General features: G+C 34.5%; 1 protein-coding gene across 1 annotated transcript in view; it reads left to right on the plus strand.

The window, feature by feature from the left end:
* CRYL1 (crystallin lambda 1) overlaps window positions 1–16,172 on the plus strand; it is a 165,063-nt gene that overhangs the window by 102,475 nt on the left and 46,416 nt on the right. Inside the window, exon 5 of the mRNA XM_074303697.1 lies at window positions 11,958–12,152. Within this exon, the coding sequence (XP_074159798.1) occupies window positions 11,958–12,152 (195 nt within the window). The remainder of the gene's footprint in view (window positions 1–11,957; window positions 12,153–16,172) is intronic.

Consider the following 16,172-nt stretch of genomic DNA (forward strand, 5'->3'; position numbering starts at 1 on the left):
TAAGACAGTATATTTTAATCACCCTGTCATAGGGGCTCTAAAAAGCACGGTACATTTTGTCACCCCAACTTGGGGACTCTAGAAAGCAGGACACAACAGAAAGTCATGATAAATATTGACTTGTAAAATATCAAGAAGAGGTAGGGGAAAATGAGTTTACAAGAAGCAAGATGAGAGACTCAACTAAGCCAGATGAACCCAAATGTAAATACTTGGGGATGACACTGAAAGGGAGACAACAGAAAGATTAAAAAATGGAAAAGATTTTCTAAGATTTATATCAAACTTTTTTTGGGTCAAGATATTAACATTATAATCCTAATACGTTGTACAAAAAAGAAATGTCACTTAAAAAAAAAAGCATCAAGATCAGACCAAGTATACACAGAGAAAGTTAGTGCTGAAAAAGGCAGAGTTTTGAGGCTATTAAGAGATTGATTTTCAGGATTGCTGAAAGAACACCTTTTTTTGGTAACTACATTCTTTTTAAAAAAAAATTTCCCAGTTACATGTAAAAACAACATTTTTTTGTTTATACACTTATATTCACTAAAAAAACCAAAACATTTCCCTATGAATCTTGTTGGGAGAGAAAAATCAGAACAAAAGAAAAACCAAAAGAAAATAAAACAGAAGAAAAAGTTAACACAGCATCTGTTGATTTACATTCAGTCTCCATAGTAGTTTCCTCTCTGGATGAGGATGGTGTTTTCCATCCAAAGTTTATTGGAGTTGCTTTGGATCATTGAACTGCTGAGAACCAAGTGATCATTGCATAATCTTGCTGTTGCTATGTACAATGTTTTCTTGCCTTATTTCACTCAGCATCAGTTCAAATAAATCTTTCCAGGCCTTTCTAAAATCAGCCTGTTAATCACTTTTTATAGAACAATAATGTTCCATTACTGTCATATACTGCAACTTATTCTGCCATTCCCCAATTGATGGGCATCTATTCGTTTTCCAGTTCTTTGCCATCACAAAAAGAATTGCTACAAACATTTTTGCACATATGGGTCCTTTTCCCTCTTTTATGATTTCTTTGGGATATAAAACCAATACTGGCACAGCTGGATCAAAGGGTATGCACAGTTTTATAGTCCTTTAGGCATAAGAACACTACCACTTTGGGAAAAAAAGACAACTGGAGAAATAATAACAATCCTTAATCCATGTATTTATTTTCTTTCCTATACACTATCTTTATGAAAATAATTTTCACGTACCTATTAACATTTTTGAAATACCTTTGAGAGGGAATAGATAGGCTTTTATAAAATATTTTATAGCAGACCACATCTTTACTATATAACTGACTAAAAAATACAAGAATGTTTCATATCCAAAAGTGAAGTTTTTTTGTCTCTATCTCAGAGCCATGCTTGAACATTTATTATTATCTGGCATTCAGTATTTTTTGTATCAGTTCATATAAATCCTACCAGGGTTCTCTGAATTCTCCCTATTTATAATTTCTAATGGTTCAGGAACATTCCCTTATATTTGCATACCAACATTTGCTTAACCTTTCCCCAATCAATGGGTATTTATTTTATCTCTAGGTTTTTACTTCCCCTTCTCCCATGTCCCAATACTGCTCTGAATATTTTGATAAGACTTATCTTTTTAACACCAGTTTTATTCTGGTCATGCTGTCTGACTATGAAAAGTGGAATGCCACAGTTTCTGAGGAACTAAAATTGCAGGCCATTCAAAGGATAATGAAAAGGAATGTGGGGTGGATATGAGTGGGCTGCAACATATCAATCAACAATTGAACAGGAGAAATAGTGAGGATATCATTAAAAAGATGATTTCCCAGAAAAGGAAGTAGACTCACCAAAGCAAGAATGAATAATGGACATAACTTCTGTAAACGTCATTGTTTCTATATAATATTGAAAGATCTAGAATAAGATCCCCAGTGATTGAGTGACCCCTAATGATTGGGTGACTTTATAAAAAAACTATGGATGAGAGTTACATAGGATGAAAAGAAATGAATGAATGATGATTTGTTCTATCTGAGGAACTTTCTCATTGATCCTTGGAAAATTTGGCTATAGATCCATGGAAAAGATGAAGGAATTATGTGAGAGTTAACTCTGGGCTTTCTTTTGGTTTAATTTGGAGAAAGAAATAATTCTACTTTAGTCTTTTTCTACCCATAGAAAGGTATCAATGAACCTAACATTTGTATTCTTAAATAAAATATTTTTTGCCTATGCTTTAATTAATGATGTTATTGCAAAGTGTAGTCTATTATTTTATAACTCAATTGCTATCTCAAATGTTTGAGATGTGACTATAAAGTGAAGAGATTGAGTTTGCCTACACAAAAATAGCATAAACCCATAGTTCCATCATATAGTTTGATAACTTCTCAAAGGCATTCTAAATGCTCTTCCAAGCATTTCCTGAAAGAATATCCCAGAAACATCTCTTTCCATTGTCATTCACTGCTCTTGAAAGGTGGCCAAAATTATTAGTGTCTGAAGACATCTAGAACCACCCACTAAGTAATTAGATTGTCTTAATTTACTATACTTCCGTACTAGATGTAAATCAATGACCTCACATCTGAAAATTTCCAGTTCCAAAAATTGTCAGCTCATTTTCAAATCTGTGTGAGGTCACATAATTAATTAGAAGTGTTAGACATTTCCCAGACAGGTTAGTTTAATAAACTTTCTACCTTGTCACATGCTTTCCTTTTACCTCCACCCTTCCTTCTCCCATTGAAATTGAGCCAAAATTTCAATGATCTGTGCTAATGGCACAGCAATAGCCAACAGCATCAAATGAATCTGTAATTAATTCAGGAATTCATTTTGACAATTAATTTCAAACTCACATTTAGAAAAAAATGAAATTTTATCAATATCTTTGTTTTTTTTTTTTTAATATCACCTGTTATTTATTTATTTCCCTCCAAGAAAGCTATCCTTTAAAACAAAGAATTAAAAAAAAAAAGGTAGAAAAATTACTTTGGCAAAACTAACCAACATATTGAGAAAAATCTGACATATACAACATTCTGCTCCTATTATCTCTTATCTCTGTGCTTTTTCATATCTTTCTTTTAAAATCAAGTTGGATTCTTTCTTTTCTTTTTTTTTTTTTAAGTCATGCTTACTATCAGCTAACAAAAATGATCCCAACTTACCTTTTCCATGTTATTTCATAGATCTTCTCAAGTAGTCTACAGGTTCATATAATCCATTCAAATCCAATATTGTTAAATTTGTCTCACTTACCTCCCTTTGCTCTATTTTAATAGAGCAAAGGGAGGTAAGTGTGAGACAAATTTAAAAATTTATTTTTAAAAAAATAAACCTGGGTTAACCTTTGTATTCTTCTCCCATTTCCATCTCTGTTGACACCATGCCTGTCTTTGAAGACTCAACCTAAATAATACCTTTTCCATTAATTTTGAGGCTATTGTTCAGTCATTTTCAGTTACATCTTACTTTTGTGACCCCATTTGGAGTTTTCTTGGCAGAGATTCTGGAATAGTTTTATCATTTTCTACTCACGCTCATTTTACACATGAGGAAACTGAGGCAAATAGGGTTAAGTGCTTAGCTCAGGGTCACACAGCTAGGAAATGACTGAGGCTGGATTTGAATTCAGAAAAATGAATCTTCCTAATTCTAGGTCTTATTCTCAATCCACTACTCTATCTTGCTATACCTCTACTAGATTGAAAATACATTAAAAGCAATGATTGTCTTATTTATCTTTGTAATAAGACAAACACTCTAGCAATTAATCTAGTTCAACCACACATAGAAATCACTGAATAAGTGTTGAATGAATGAATGGATTTCTTCTTTTCCTTTACCCATCTCTCTAGTAGAGTTGCTCAATGATCAATATTCAATGAAGTGACTAAAAAGCAAATTTCAAGTAGTTAGAAATGGAAAAGCCTAGATAATCCCATTTGAACTAATTAAACTGGCCCTAAATAATCAAGAGTTGACTGATATACTCTTTTTGAGGAACTTCAGTAATTTGTGCCCATCCCTTCTAGACCCAAATGGCAAAGCTCAGGCAAATCAGCTAACACCCTATTCCTTATACCAGGCTTAAATCATTAGTGATTCAGTGTACTGGCAAGGAAATAGGTCATAGTGAAAAGAGAATCTAAGCCATTGAAAGGTTTTGACAGAAATTAATGTTTAATACATAAGATGAGGAAGTACTACCTCCTCTTCCCTTCCTCCCTCCCCACCTCCTAGCCCATTCACCTGAGTCAAAGATCTCAACATAAATATGTTAATTCTTGGGCACCAATTTTTTGAAGGATCCTCTATCTTTACTCCAAACACACCATTTTCCAATAATGACTGAAATAAAGTTGTATAGTGTAGGGTTTCTTAAACTTTTTGGTGACTTTTTTCTCTTGTGACTCCTTTTTGCTTAAGAAATTTTTATGTGACTCTAGGTATATGGGTATATTGTATACAAATCAAACATTTTCTGATAATAAATCATAATTTCATAACCCCCACATTCTATTATGTGATTCCCATATGTGGTTGCAATCCACAGTTTAAGAACCCTTGGTATAGAGAGTCACCATCTAAAAAATGAACTGACATAAAGCATCAAAATATGTTTGATTGGAAAACTCAGGGAAATGACAGGAACTATAAACATATAATATATATATATATATATATATATATATATATATGTCATATATATATATAGTATATATGTCATATAAACATGATAACCACAGAGTGATTAACAGAATTCTGCTTATTTATTTTCAACCATACTCTAAACTATCAGTATTATCCCCAATTTTTAATTTCCTTTCAGCTTATTTTATCACTGCATTAGAGCAGACAGGACCTTAAAGATCACCTAGTCTAACACACTTATTTTATAAATCAATAAACATATTTATTAAATTATAAGGCTTAGTAGGCAAAAACAGTCTCTGCTTTCAAAGAACTTATGTTCTTATAGGAGAGATAACATTCATTGGAATATATCAAAATATATTTATCTTATAAGAACAAACAAGAAAAATACATAGTGCTTGGAGAAACTGAGGAGATCATTTTATATTTGTATAGTGTTTTAAATAAAGTGTTCCTGTTATTTCTTTGATCTTTGTACCAGACACCCTATTTCCTGACTACATTTTCAAGGCTTTCCCCTATATTTGGAATTCCTTCCCTCTTCACCTCTTCCTCCTGATTTTCTTCAATTCTCAGTTAAAATTCTACTCTCCTGAATTCTCTTAATACTAATATCTTTCCTTTGAAATCTCCAATTTATTCAGCACATATCTTGTTTATACATAGTTGTTTGTATGTTATCTCCCTCATTATACTGTAAACTTCTTGAAGGCAAGGTGTATTTTTAGCTTCACAGCCTCAGGAATGAGCACAGTGCATGGCATATAGTAGACACTTAATATATGCTTGTTTACTCTGACTCACAGCAAGCCTGAGAGGTGGGGTGCTGTAATTATCCCCATTTTTTGGAAGAGGATTATTGAGGCCAGGAGAAGTTAAATAATTTGTCCAGGATCATACACTATCATACACATACACATGCACTAAAGTGACATATGACTTCAAGTCCTATTCTCCATCCACTAGGTCAAACTGCCTCCTTTTCTTATATAGTTGGAATCTCAAAGAATGATTTTGTGAGATAAAGACCATAGGTAGTACATACAGGGAGGGATAAATCCAGTGATACATTTTATAAATTGAAGGACAGTTAGTGTTACTGATTAACCCACTTAAAATCCTCCATTCACTTTGAATAGACTTTAAAAAAAAAAAATTAGTTACCCAGAGAAATTCTCACTAAAATAACTTTGTCTGAATATACTACTATTATGACACACAATTACATTACCATGACAGTGACACAAAAATCACTTGTGCCAGTGTTTATGGGTAATAGAAATGCTTAACTTATGCACTTGATGTATATACATTTGTGTGTCTTTGTATGCTCTTTGTGTGTAGCTGTATTCCCATTGTAAATGACTGTGAACTCCTATACTTAGGAATATTTTCAAAAATATATCTTGTTCTCTCCTTGTTTAGCTAAATATCATGTGCCCATGAGTGACTAATAAATGTTATTAGTGTTAGATTATTAATGATTGCTAAACAATATTAAAGTTATCCAGTTGTATAAAGACCTCCTCTCCCCTTTTTTGTTTTTATTTGTGTGTGCATTTTATGTCAGATAGTGTTGTATAATGGAAGGAATCCTAGATCTGGAGTCAGAACTGGATTTATAAGAATCTAATTCCTTCATTTTTGCAAATGGGAAAATTGAGGCTGAGGGATGGGCAATGAAGTAACTTGATTCAAGATCACATAGTAGCAAGTACCAGAATCCATTATCTGAAGTCAGGTCTTCTGAATCAATTCAGGACTGTTCCTCATTTCACCAGGATTTAAATTCCAGCCTTCTTCCTTACAACCTTTATGATCTTGGACAAGTCAAGTCCCTTCTTTGAGGCTTGCTTTCTTCATCTCTGAGGTACCTTCCAGTTGTCAATCCTATGCTTACGTCTATGTTTCTTTCCCAGAAAACAGGTTTTAAAATAACCCCCTCGTCTCAGCAGCTTGAGGCCTTTCCACCCCTTTCTGGGTGGATATTTATGTGTGAATGAATTGTAAATTGTTGAAGCAGTCTTCTGGGAAAAGTAGCAGTCTGCCTTTCCTGGCTAGTTTAGTTTCATTGAATCTCAGCAGAGAGAAAATAAATGAACCCTGTGTTTTTAGTGCCCAGCATGATGGAGGTGGTCACATGATCCCTAGGCTCTCTTTCAGCTCCTGCCCAGAGACTTTTCATAGAGATGAATGAAAGAACATTGCATTTGTATAGCCTCGTTCAACCTGAGACCTCAAAGAGCTTCATAGACACTACAATTTGTCTCTTGTGTATTTAGTGCCCAACTGCAGCACACACAGTTCTTTCAGGATAGGAGCTGGGAGACCATCTTGTTGGATCTTTATCTGTACTACCTACTTTCCTTATTTATTTCTTTAAAAAAAGTTTCTTGAGTATAGATTAGAGACAGATTTTTCCCAGGATTCTCTAATAGCTTCTAGCAGTAAAGGGCCACAGCCCTTTCTCACCTCTGGGTTAAAGCATGTAACTTCTTAAGCTTATTGAGTTAAAGAGTATCATGTTTCAGAAAAACCATTCTTTTACTTTCTTACTGAACTCACTTGCTTTAATTATCTCTCCTCTCCTTTCTTTCTTTTCCCTAATGTTAACTCTTCTCATTCTATTCTTATGAACTAGATTAAGTTGGTGGATATGTTCTTAGAGGTCTCACTGTGGATCAGCAATAGGGAATGGCATTCTTGTCTAAGCATCTAGGTTCTATGAGAAGATGATTTTTCATTAATACCAGGGACAATTCAAATTTGTTTTCAGTTTTTTTTCAGCATGTCAACCTTATGTAGTTTTAAAGAATACTAAACATAATGCCAAGAAAAGTACATTTACAGTAACCATAGCTAGACTTTTGCATGTGCTTTTTGCATTGCAGAGTAAGCCTAACTACCTAGAACAAAGTTGGGTCAATCTGCAGGTCTTTTGATTAGAGATTCTAGAGGGCAATCCTTCCATGCAATAGTGTTTGTAAGTCTAAGCCTTTGAGGGTACAGGGCACTAAAATAACCTTCTGTACAATATACAATTTAAAAAATGTTAATGATACCTTTTGTTTTTATTTAACCTTAAATTCATTAATTTACTTAGCTTTAATTTATGATGTGGACAGCTAGGTGCATACTGGATAGAAGTCAGGAAGTCATTTTCCTGATTTTATATCATCCTCTGACACTTACTAGCTGTGTGATCCTGGGCAAGTCACTTAACCTTATTCACTTAAATTTCTTCATCTGTAAAATGAGCTGAAGAAGGAGATGACAAACTACTCCATTATCTTTGCCAAGAAAACCCCAAATGGGGCTACAAAGAGATGAACACAATTGGAGTACTATCCCTCACCTTCTAGAGTCTTGGACTCTAGAAGGAAGAGCCTTCTTTTATCTCTTCTTTTGAACCAAACATATATAAATTTTTTTTGGAGCATGATAAATACAGTGCAAGAGACCACTACTTTTGAAATACATGAGAGGAGAAAGAGCATTAGATTAGGAATCAAAAGATATGGATTCATTCAAGCCCTAGGTTGACTGTTTATGAGCTATGTGATCATACTATGTATTAGCCAACTATGTGCTAGGGATTAAAAATAAGAAGAGTAAAACAAGTCTTTGCCTTTCCAGGAATTGCATTCTATTGGAGTAAACAACATATAAGAGATAAGTAAACATAAAATATATACAAAGCATAATTAACAGTGGGACTAAAGGATATAGGAAAGGTCTAATGAAGAAGGTGGTCTTGAGAGGCTTAAGCAAATGCTGTTTTTCTAGTTTCTCATGTATGTCTTGTTTGTACATAATTGTTTTCATGTTGTCAATTCTGTTAAACTGTTAGCTTTGTCAGAGGAGGAACTGTCTTTTATCTCTCTTTGTATGCCCGACTCTTAGCATAGTGCTTGGTACATAGTAGGTGTTTAATAAATGCTGCTTCTTTATAACTGAAAGCATTTAACCTCCATGTGAGCATCATGAAGTTCTCTAAGACAATAAAATAAAAGTATGTTGTAATCCACATATATAAATGAAGTTCTTATCTCAAGTTTTCCCACAACTACAAAGATATACTGTTCTGTTTCAACTCATTGAATTTGGTATGCAAAGTATTTCAATGAAGAAAAATATGCTTCAGCACTTAATGCTTATTGCATGTGGTTATTGTTTTAGTTGAGCAGTAGAGATGTAAGGTTGGTCAGATGTACTGTCCAGTCCCGTGGTTGCTGCTATTGTCCTTAGCCATGGACAGCTCCTTCTCAGAGAAGGCAGTAATGTGCAGAATGGTCAAGTTGGAGCCCACGATGCTAAGGTTGTGTATGTTGGCAAGCAGATCTCAGGACAGTTCCTGCAGAATGATGTGCCTGCGTGTATAATCTTCCTGCTATCAGAATATCAGTACTAGAAAGGACATGAGCATGAGTGCTCAGCAGGAGGAGAAACAGCAGAAGGAATAGCAGTGGTGGTGTGAGCAGTAGGAGCCCAGGCAGAGGTGGTGACAGTGGTGATAGTGGACCCAGGACTCCTGGCAATCCTAAACTTGGGGCATTGGCCAGAGGCCTGGGCTGTGGAGGGCTCAGGACCATTGCTTCTGCTTCTACATCCAGGTACCTCTTTTCTATCCCCAACCCCCATGGAAGGAAGCTTGGACTTTATGGGGTGGAGGGAGAATATAAAGATCTTGGTTCCTCTCAGAAAGTGAGTTGAGTCAAAAAAGGAGAAACCCAGTTGGGTTGAATTGGGCTGAATTGTTTCTCTACCACTGGAAGCCCTACTTACTTACTCCTTTGGGAAATTGTGAGGGCAGACATTGGCTGTGGATTGGAGATGTACTCCTTATGGAAAAAATTCATTAAGTACTTTTTTCTTTTTTTTTTTTTCTTTTACTACTTGAGCCTTCTGGAACCAATTAATGACAAATACTAAGGTATCACTTTACTTTGGGCAAATTATTCAACTATTCAAGGCCTCATTTTCCTGATTTGGAAAGTAGAAATAACATTACTTGAATTCCTTAGGGTATTCTTATAGGGTAGCTGTGAGGAAAATGCTTTATGAATTGTAAAACTTTATTATTTTGTCCTCTTTGAATGACTGTGATTTTTTGCCCACTTTGAACATTTCATTTTCTCTGTATTCTTTCTTCTTAATTTTGTTAATTCCCAAGAAGCTAATCTAATTTTCTAAAACAATATTTAGCGTGGGATTGACTCAACTGAGGTAACAAAATCATTGGGCTACAACATTTATATTTTAAGCTAAGTTGGTAGTTAACTTTCTTGTTAACTAAATATTGTAATCCACTCCTACATAAATTAGGAAATATTAAATTGTTATTGAAATAGCCTCCCTAGGGTTTATTTCATCATCATGGTTGGAGGTGGGAGTAATAAGTTAGTGTCTATAAGCAAATAGAATTCTCAGTTCCTCAGTAATTTTGTTTCTCAGCCCAAGTTTTAAATACTGCTTATCACTGAAGAGTCTTCCATGTATTGCCAACTATGAAACTTTATATGTATATTTATACACATATTATATATCTATACACATTATATATATGTATATATTATGTGTATATATATATGTGTGTGTGTATATGTATATATATATACATATATATATGTGTATATATATATATATATATATGTATAAAGGATTAGAAGGAACCTCTGAACACATTTAATTCAACTTATGACTAAAAAGGAAAAGTGTCTACAGCAAACCTGACAAGTAGTTTTCCAGGGTGGCTTAAACACTTTTGGTTATGAGGAACTCATTACATCCTCCCAACTGGATGATTTCAGTTTCCCTGTCTCAGGTCTCTGTGTACCCTAATCCATCTTCCACTCAGATGCCAAGAGGATTTTTCTCAAGTCTCAGTCTGACCATGTTAGTCACTCCCACTTCCTCCTGCCCAGTGTGCTCCATTGTCTCTGTTATTATTGTAAGGGTTGAGTGTAAACATCTCTGGCATTTATAGCTCTTTATAATCTGGCCCCTCCCAAACTTCTTGTCTTCTTTCACTTTTCTTCCCTTCATTCTTCTATGCTATAAATACATTGGCCTACATGTAGTTCCTCAAATTGGACACTACTCCCTTCCATCCTTGTACCTTTGTCCTGGTGGTCCTTCAGGCATGGAGTGTTTTGCTCCTTCATCTTGTTTCTTAGATTCCCTGGCTTCCTTCAAGAGTTAATTTTAAGCTCCCCTCTCTCTAGAAAGGTGACCTTGGACAAGCCACTGAACCCTGTTTGCCTCAGTTTCTTACCTATAAAGTAGGGATAATAATAGTACCTATCTCTCAGGGTTGTTGTGAGGAATAAATGAGATAATATATTTGTAAAGCACATAGTGAAATGCTTGGCACATGATAGATGTTATATAAATGTTTATTCTCTTTTCCTCCTCTCCTTTCTTATAAGTAGAGTTTAGTTGTAGTTTATGTGGAAATATTGAAGGCTAGAAAGTGATGTTAAAGGTTAAGGTAATGAAGATTGAGGGGAATGGGTAGAGAAATTGAAAAGAAATAATGGTAAGTTATAGTAGTAATATAAATAGAAGATTTTTGTTAGTACGTTTTTAATTTTTAGTTGGGGAAGAAGAAAAGAAAGGCCAGGGTAGCAAGAATTTGGAATTATTATGAAACAAAAGAAGTTGTGGGATTGGAAGGAAATATACACTGACAATTGGAAACAAACTCACAAAGTTTGGGCAATATATCAGAAGGTCCCATTAGTGAAAAGAATTGGGGAACCCCAACATTCAAAAAAATAGTCTAATTCTATGAGATAGAGCACCCAGTGAATTCATAATCAGAAGCTCTGGCTCTTCCTCTTACCAGTAGGATGGCTTTGAATTTAGTTAAAATGCATTCTCTATGCCTCAGTTTTTTTTTATCTGCAAATGAGACTAATATCTGGACTATGTACTTCATGGTATTACTTACCAGACTTGTATGAGATAATGTGAAAGTACTTTGTAACTATAGTTTTATAAAAATGGAAACTGTTAGGTTAGTTGTCAAAACATTAAATTCTGTCCTCCAGATACTACTTGCTGCTACAGACATTTCAACCTTTATTAATTAATTTGTTTCTTAGCTTGCCATTGGCTTCTAATGCTAAAGAAAGCATTCCTTTCCAACTGAGAGAAATTCCCATTGTTAGTGAATTCATGTTGTTATTGAGGATTATTTTTCTTTTTGTGCTTTAAAAAGAGAGCAAGAAAGCTGTTTTCTGTGCTTCTAAAACACTTTTTCTGACTTTCTGTTTCTTGTTATTTTTTTCTTTTGTCAAGGTAAATCCACCATATTATGTGCCATTGGTTGAATTGGTCCCACATCCAGAGACAGATCCTTCAACAATGGAGAGAACCTATACTATTATGAAGAAAATTGGGCAGTCACCTGTCAAAATAAGAAAGGAGATTGATGGATTTATTCTTAATCGACTCCAGTATGCCATCATCAGTGAAGCCTGGAGGCTTGTTGAAGTATGTTTGCTTTTTCTAAACTTTTTTTGAGGTTTTGCACAGATGTGACGGAAATAAGTGCCTTTCTGTGAAAATGCCACACATTCACTTAATTTACCAGATAAGGATGGGCTGGGGATGGTCATCAGGTGGTACCCATGAAATGGAAAGCTATAAAAACTTGAAACAGACACCAAAAAAAAAAATTCAAAAATAGAAAATGTTTAAGTACTGAGAGCAGTCATATCCACATAATGCAGTTGCTTATTGAGCTTAAGAGAGAACATTTTGATGATTGAAAAGTCAGAAACAGTTCTATTATTTGTCAAGTTCTCTATCATTTTCAGTTTCATTCAGGAAGCTATTGGCTATTTTTTCTCTTGGGTTCAGTCAAAAGGTAATGAAAATAAAATTGAAGTTAGAAAGCTACTAATGTTTCAAGAATTCCTCTCAAAAGTAAGTTGTTAATTGATATTAGGATACAATGACAGATTTCCTCTTTCTCTTTCATACCATTTTCTCATCATTATCTGTTTGTGAGATTCTAGATTTTCTCATTGTTTCAATCCTGGTCACAGAGAATTATAACTTTTCAGAAGAAATAGATAAATTATATTGCATCTGGAGCTAACACTCATTTCCTAAAAAGAAACTAATTTATTTTTAGTCATTCATAAAAAAATGAATGAAAAAGGAAATTGACATCTTAAGGTTGTTAATATGATGTGTCTGCCGCAAATGTTAGTAAAAATTCTCCTCAGATTGTTTTAAAAAATATTTTTCCCTTATGAATAGCAAAGAAACATGAGTTTGGCCATGATAATAAGTCATTTCTGACAAAATTATAACTAGAAGCAAATTACATAAAGCACACTCTCACTTCTGTTGGAGAAGTTATCAAATATCCTAAGATTACATATAGTTGACACTAAGGTGGTATGATAGGGGTAGTGGTATGATATGGTATGATAGGGCAGTATTCACCTGGATGCCACTATAAGTAGAGGAAGTTGGCATCTGGGAGCTTCCTTTTTTTAAAAGGGGCAGCTAGGTGGTGCAGTGGATAGAGCACCAGCCTTGAATTCAGGAGGACCCAAGTTCAAATCTGGTCTCAGACACTTAACACTTCTTAACTGTGTGACCCTAGGCAAGTCACTTAACCCCAGCCTCAGGAAAAGAAAATTTTTTTCTTTTCTTTATTTATTATAACTTTTTATTGACAGTACATATGCATGGGTAATTTTTTACAGCATTATCCCTTGCACTCACTTCTGTTCCAACTTTTCCCTTCCCTTCTTCTACCCTTTTCCCTAGATGGCAATTCTTTTTATTTTCAAAATATATACACAGATAGTTTTAAACATTAACCCTGTAAAATCTTGCATTCCAAATTTTTCTCCTTCCCTTTCTCTTCCATTCAGAATCCATCAGTTCTTTATTTGGATATGGGTAGCATTTTTCTTCATTAGTCCTTTGTACTTCTCTTAGATCATTATGTTTCTAAGAGCTGAGTCATTCAGTTGAATGTCAGCAATATTGCTGACAGTGTATTTCTGGTTCTGCTCATTTTACTTTGTATCAGTTCATACAAATTTTTCCAGGTTTTTCTGAAATCTTCATTTTTATCATGTACCATCCTAAATTTCAGTGCCCTGAGACAAAACTGTAGTAACTTTGCCCTTTTATTCTTAAGCTAAGAAAGTCAGCAAATCTAGCCTTCATCTTTCTCTGTATGTCCCTTCCTCTTTCCTTATCTCCCCCTCCCCACTCCTCCCCTCCCACCCCCCACGCACGTGAGTGTGTGTATGTGTGTATATGTGTGTGTGTGTGTGTGTGTGTGTGTGTGTGTGTGTGTACATACCCCACTTGGGACCCAATATAGTGGACTGATTTAAACATGAACAAGGTAGTTAATCTTTAAGGGAGATCTGCTTAGCCTTGTGGAAAGGGGATATGTGGAGATGAGTTCTTTTTTGGTAATATTGCTGACTCATTATGCTACCCTGATTCAGCTTCCCTCTATATAAAGTAAAACAATGATAATCCACTAATCTAATCTAGAGCCCAGGAGCATGGTAAAGTGAGGTAATATATAGGAAATAAGGTATCATATTATTTGAAAGAATGTATTGAATTAGCATTTTCAGCTCTCTTAAACATTTAAATTATCCTACAGATCATGCTACAATTCACTGCTTTGTCTTTAAAGTATTTATTCCATATTCAAGCCAGGAACCAGGAAGTAAAAGTAGATGTAGCCAAAGAATGTATGTGATGTTCTAATTCTTATTTCTGGCCTTTGATCAAATTATTATTATTATGTTTTACAAATCCGCTAGTTTTCTACTTACCAGAATTTACTTGTCCCTGCCCTACCTCACTACCACTTCAATGTGGCAACATTGTATCATATACAATAAAGCAGAGATTATTGAGACAATTCTGAACTTTCCTTTTCTGAGCCAGAGGCGATTTGGACATTCTGGTTGTGTTTGACACTATCAAACCATAGTTCATTACCTTATCAGTGTTCTCTAGGGCAAAAAGTTCTTACTGAGAAAAAATGGATTCCACAGATATTTAAAAGGCTTATCCTCATCTAGAACTAATTAATTTAATTAAAAAAATAAAATTACATTTTGTGTGTGTGTGTGTGTGAATTATTGTGGCTTAAAAACTAAGAAAATCAACCTCACCCTTTTTTGAGGAAGGCTAATATGTGCAGCAACAGAACTATTTTCTTTCCAACATTTCAAAGTAAAAAGGAAAATGTCATATTTCAGTTTTGTGATCACTACTTTTCTGCCTTTTCTTCTTTTTCCTATTCCTTTATTGTTAAAGAATTCTATTCTCAATTTCCTCTCATTGTCTCATTCTATACTCCCTCATGCCTTCTGCCCAAGGCTTCATTTTTGTAGAACATAGCTATACACTTAAGATTCATTTAATAAATGCATATTACTTCCCCCTCCATTCCTGTCCTTCTCCTTATAAATATCTCTCACATCTTTATCTTGAACATTATTCTCCTTTTTGAGTTCCAGATAATATTTCAATTTCCCAGATTTCCTGTTAACACCTCAACTCTAGTGTATACAAAATAAAACTTTTCATTTCCTTCCCAGCAATCCCTTTTCCTTCTCTTCTTCCTCTTGATTTCCTTATTTCTATTCATGGCACTATCTTCCTAATCACAAAACCTTGGAAGCATTTTTTATTTCTCCTGCTTCTTTCTGCCTGTTCCAGTTATTTTCTAAAATCCAACTTTCTTGAGCCTCAGTTTCTTCATCTGTTAATGAAGGAGTTGGATTAGATATCCTCTGAAGTTTCTTTTGTCTCTAGAACTATGACTCTATGTTTTTTCATTATATCCCTTGAGCTTGTGCTTCTGACATTCCCCACACCATTGCCCTAGTGTAAGAAGACCCTCTTTACCTCTTTTCTGTTTTTTCAATAGATTCCTAAATGTTTGTGGATAGATAGATTAATTTATTTTTCTACCTTTAGTTTAGTTTTGTTTTTTTACTCTAATCTGTCCTTTATATCTCTACCTATTCCTACAGCAAGCATTTATTAAGTACTTACTTTGTACTAAGCACCATGCAAAATATTGCAGTTATGAAGAGAAAAATGAAGCTATCCCTGCCCTCAAGGAGCTTACTTTAGGCCAGGAGAAACAGCATGTACACAGATAGGTCAACACAAAATGTATGTAAACTAAAGACAAGGAATTGTGTTCAAAGAAGGCAATATCAGCCCAGGAAAATCAGAAAAACCTCATGTATGGATGTTGAGCTGGACTTTAAAGGTAGCAAAATACCTGAGAGGTAGAAATGAGGAAAAGAGAGCTTTCTAGGCCTGAGAGACAGACTGTGCAAAGGTGCGGTGACAAGAAATAGAAAATATTTTATATGAGAAACTTGTAAGTAGGACAGTTTGGATAGGACATAGAGTGTAAGGGGGAATAATATTCAAATCAATCAGGAAAGGTAGTTTGGAGAGAGATTGTGAAAGACTTTGAAAATTAAGTAGGGGAGTTTG

This window comes from Sminthopsis crassicaudata, chromosome 3 (genome assembly GCF_048593235.1).
Source record: "Sminthopsis crassicaudata isolate SCR6 chromosome 3, ASM4859323v1, whole genome shotgun sequence".
Classification (NCBI taxonomy): domain Eukaryota; kingdom Metazoa; phylum Chordata; class Mammalia; order Dasyuromorphia; family Dasyuridae; genus Sminthopsis; species Sminthopsis crassicaudata.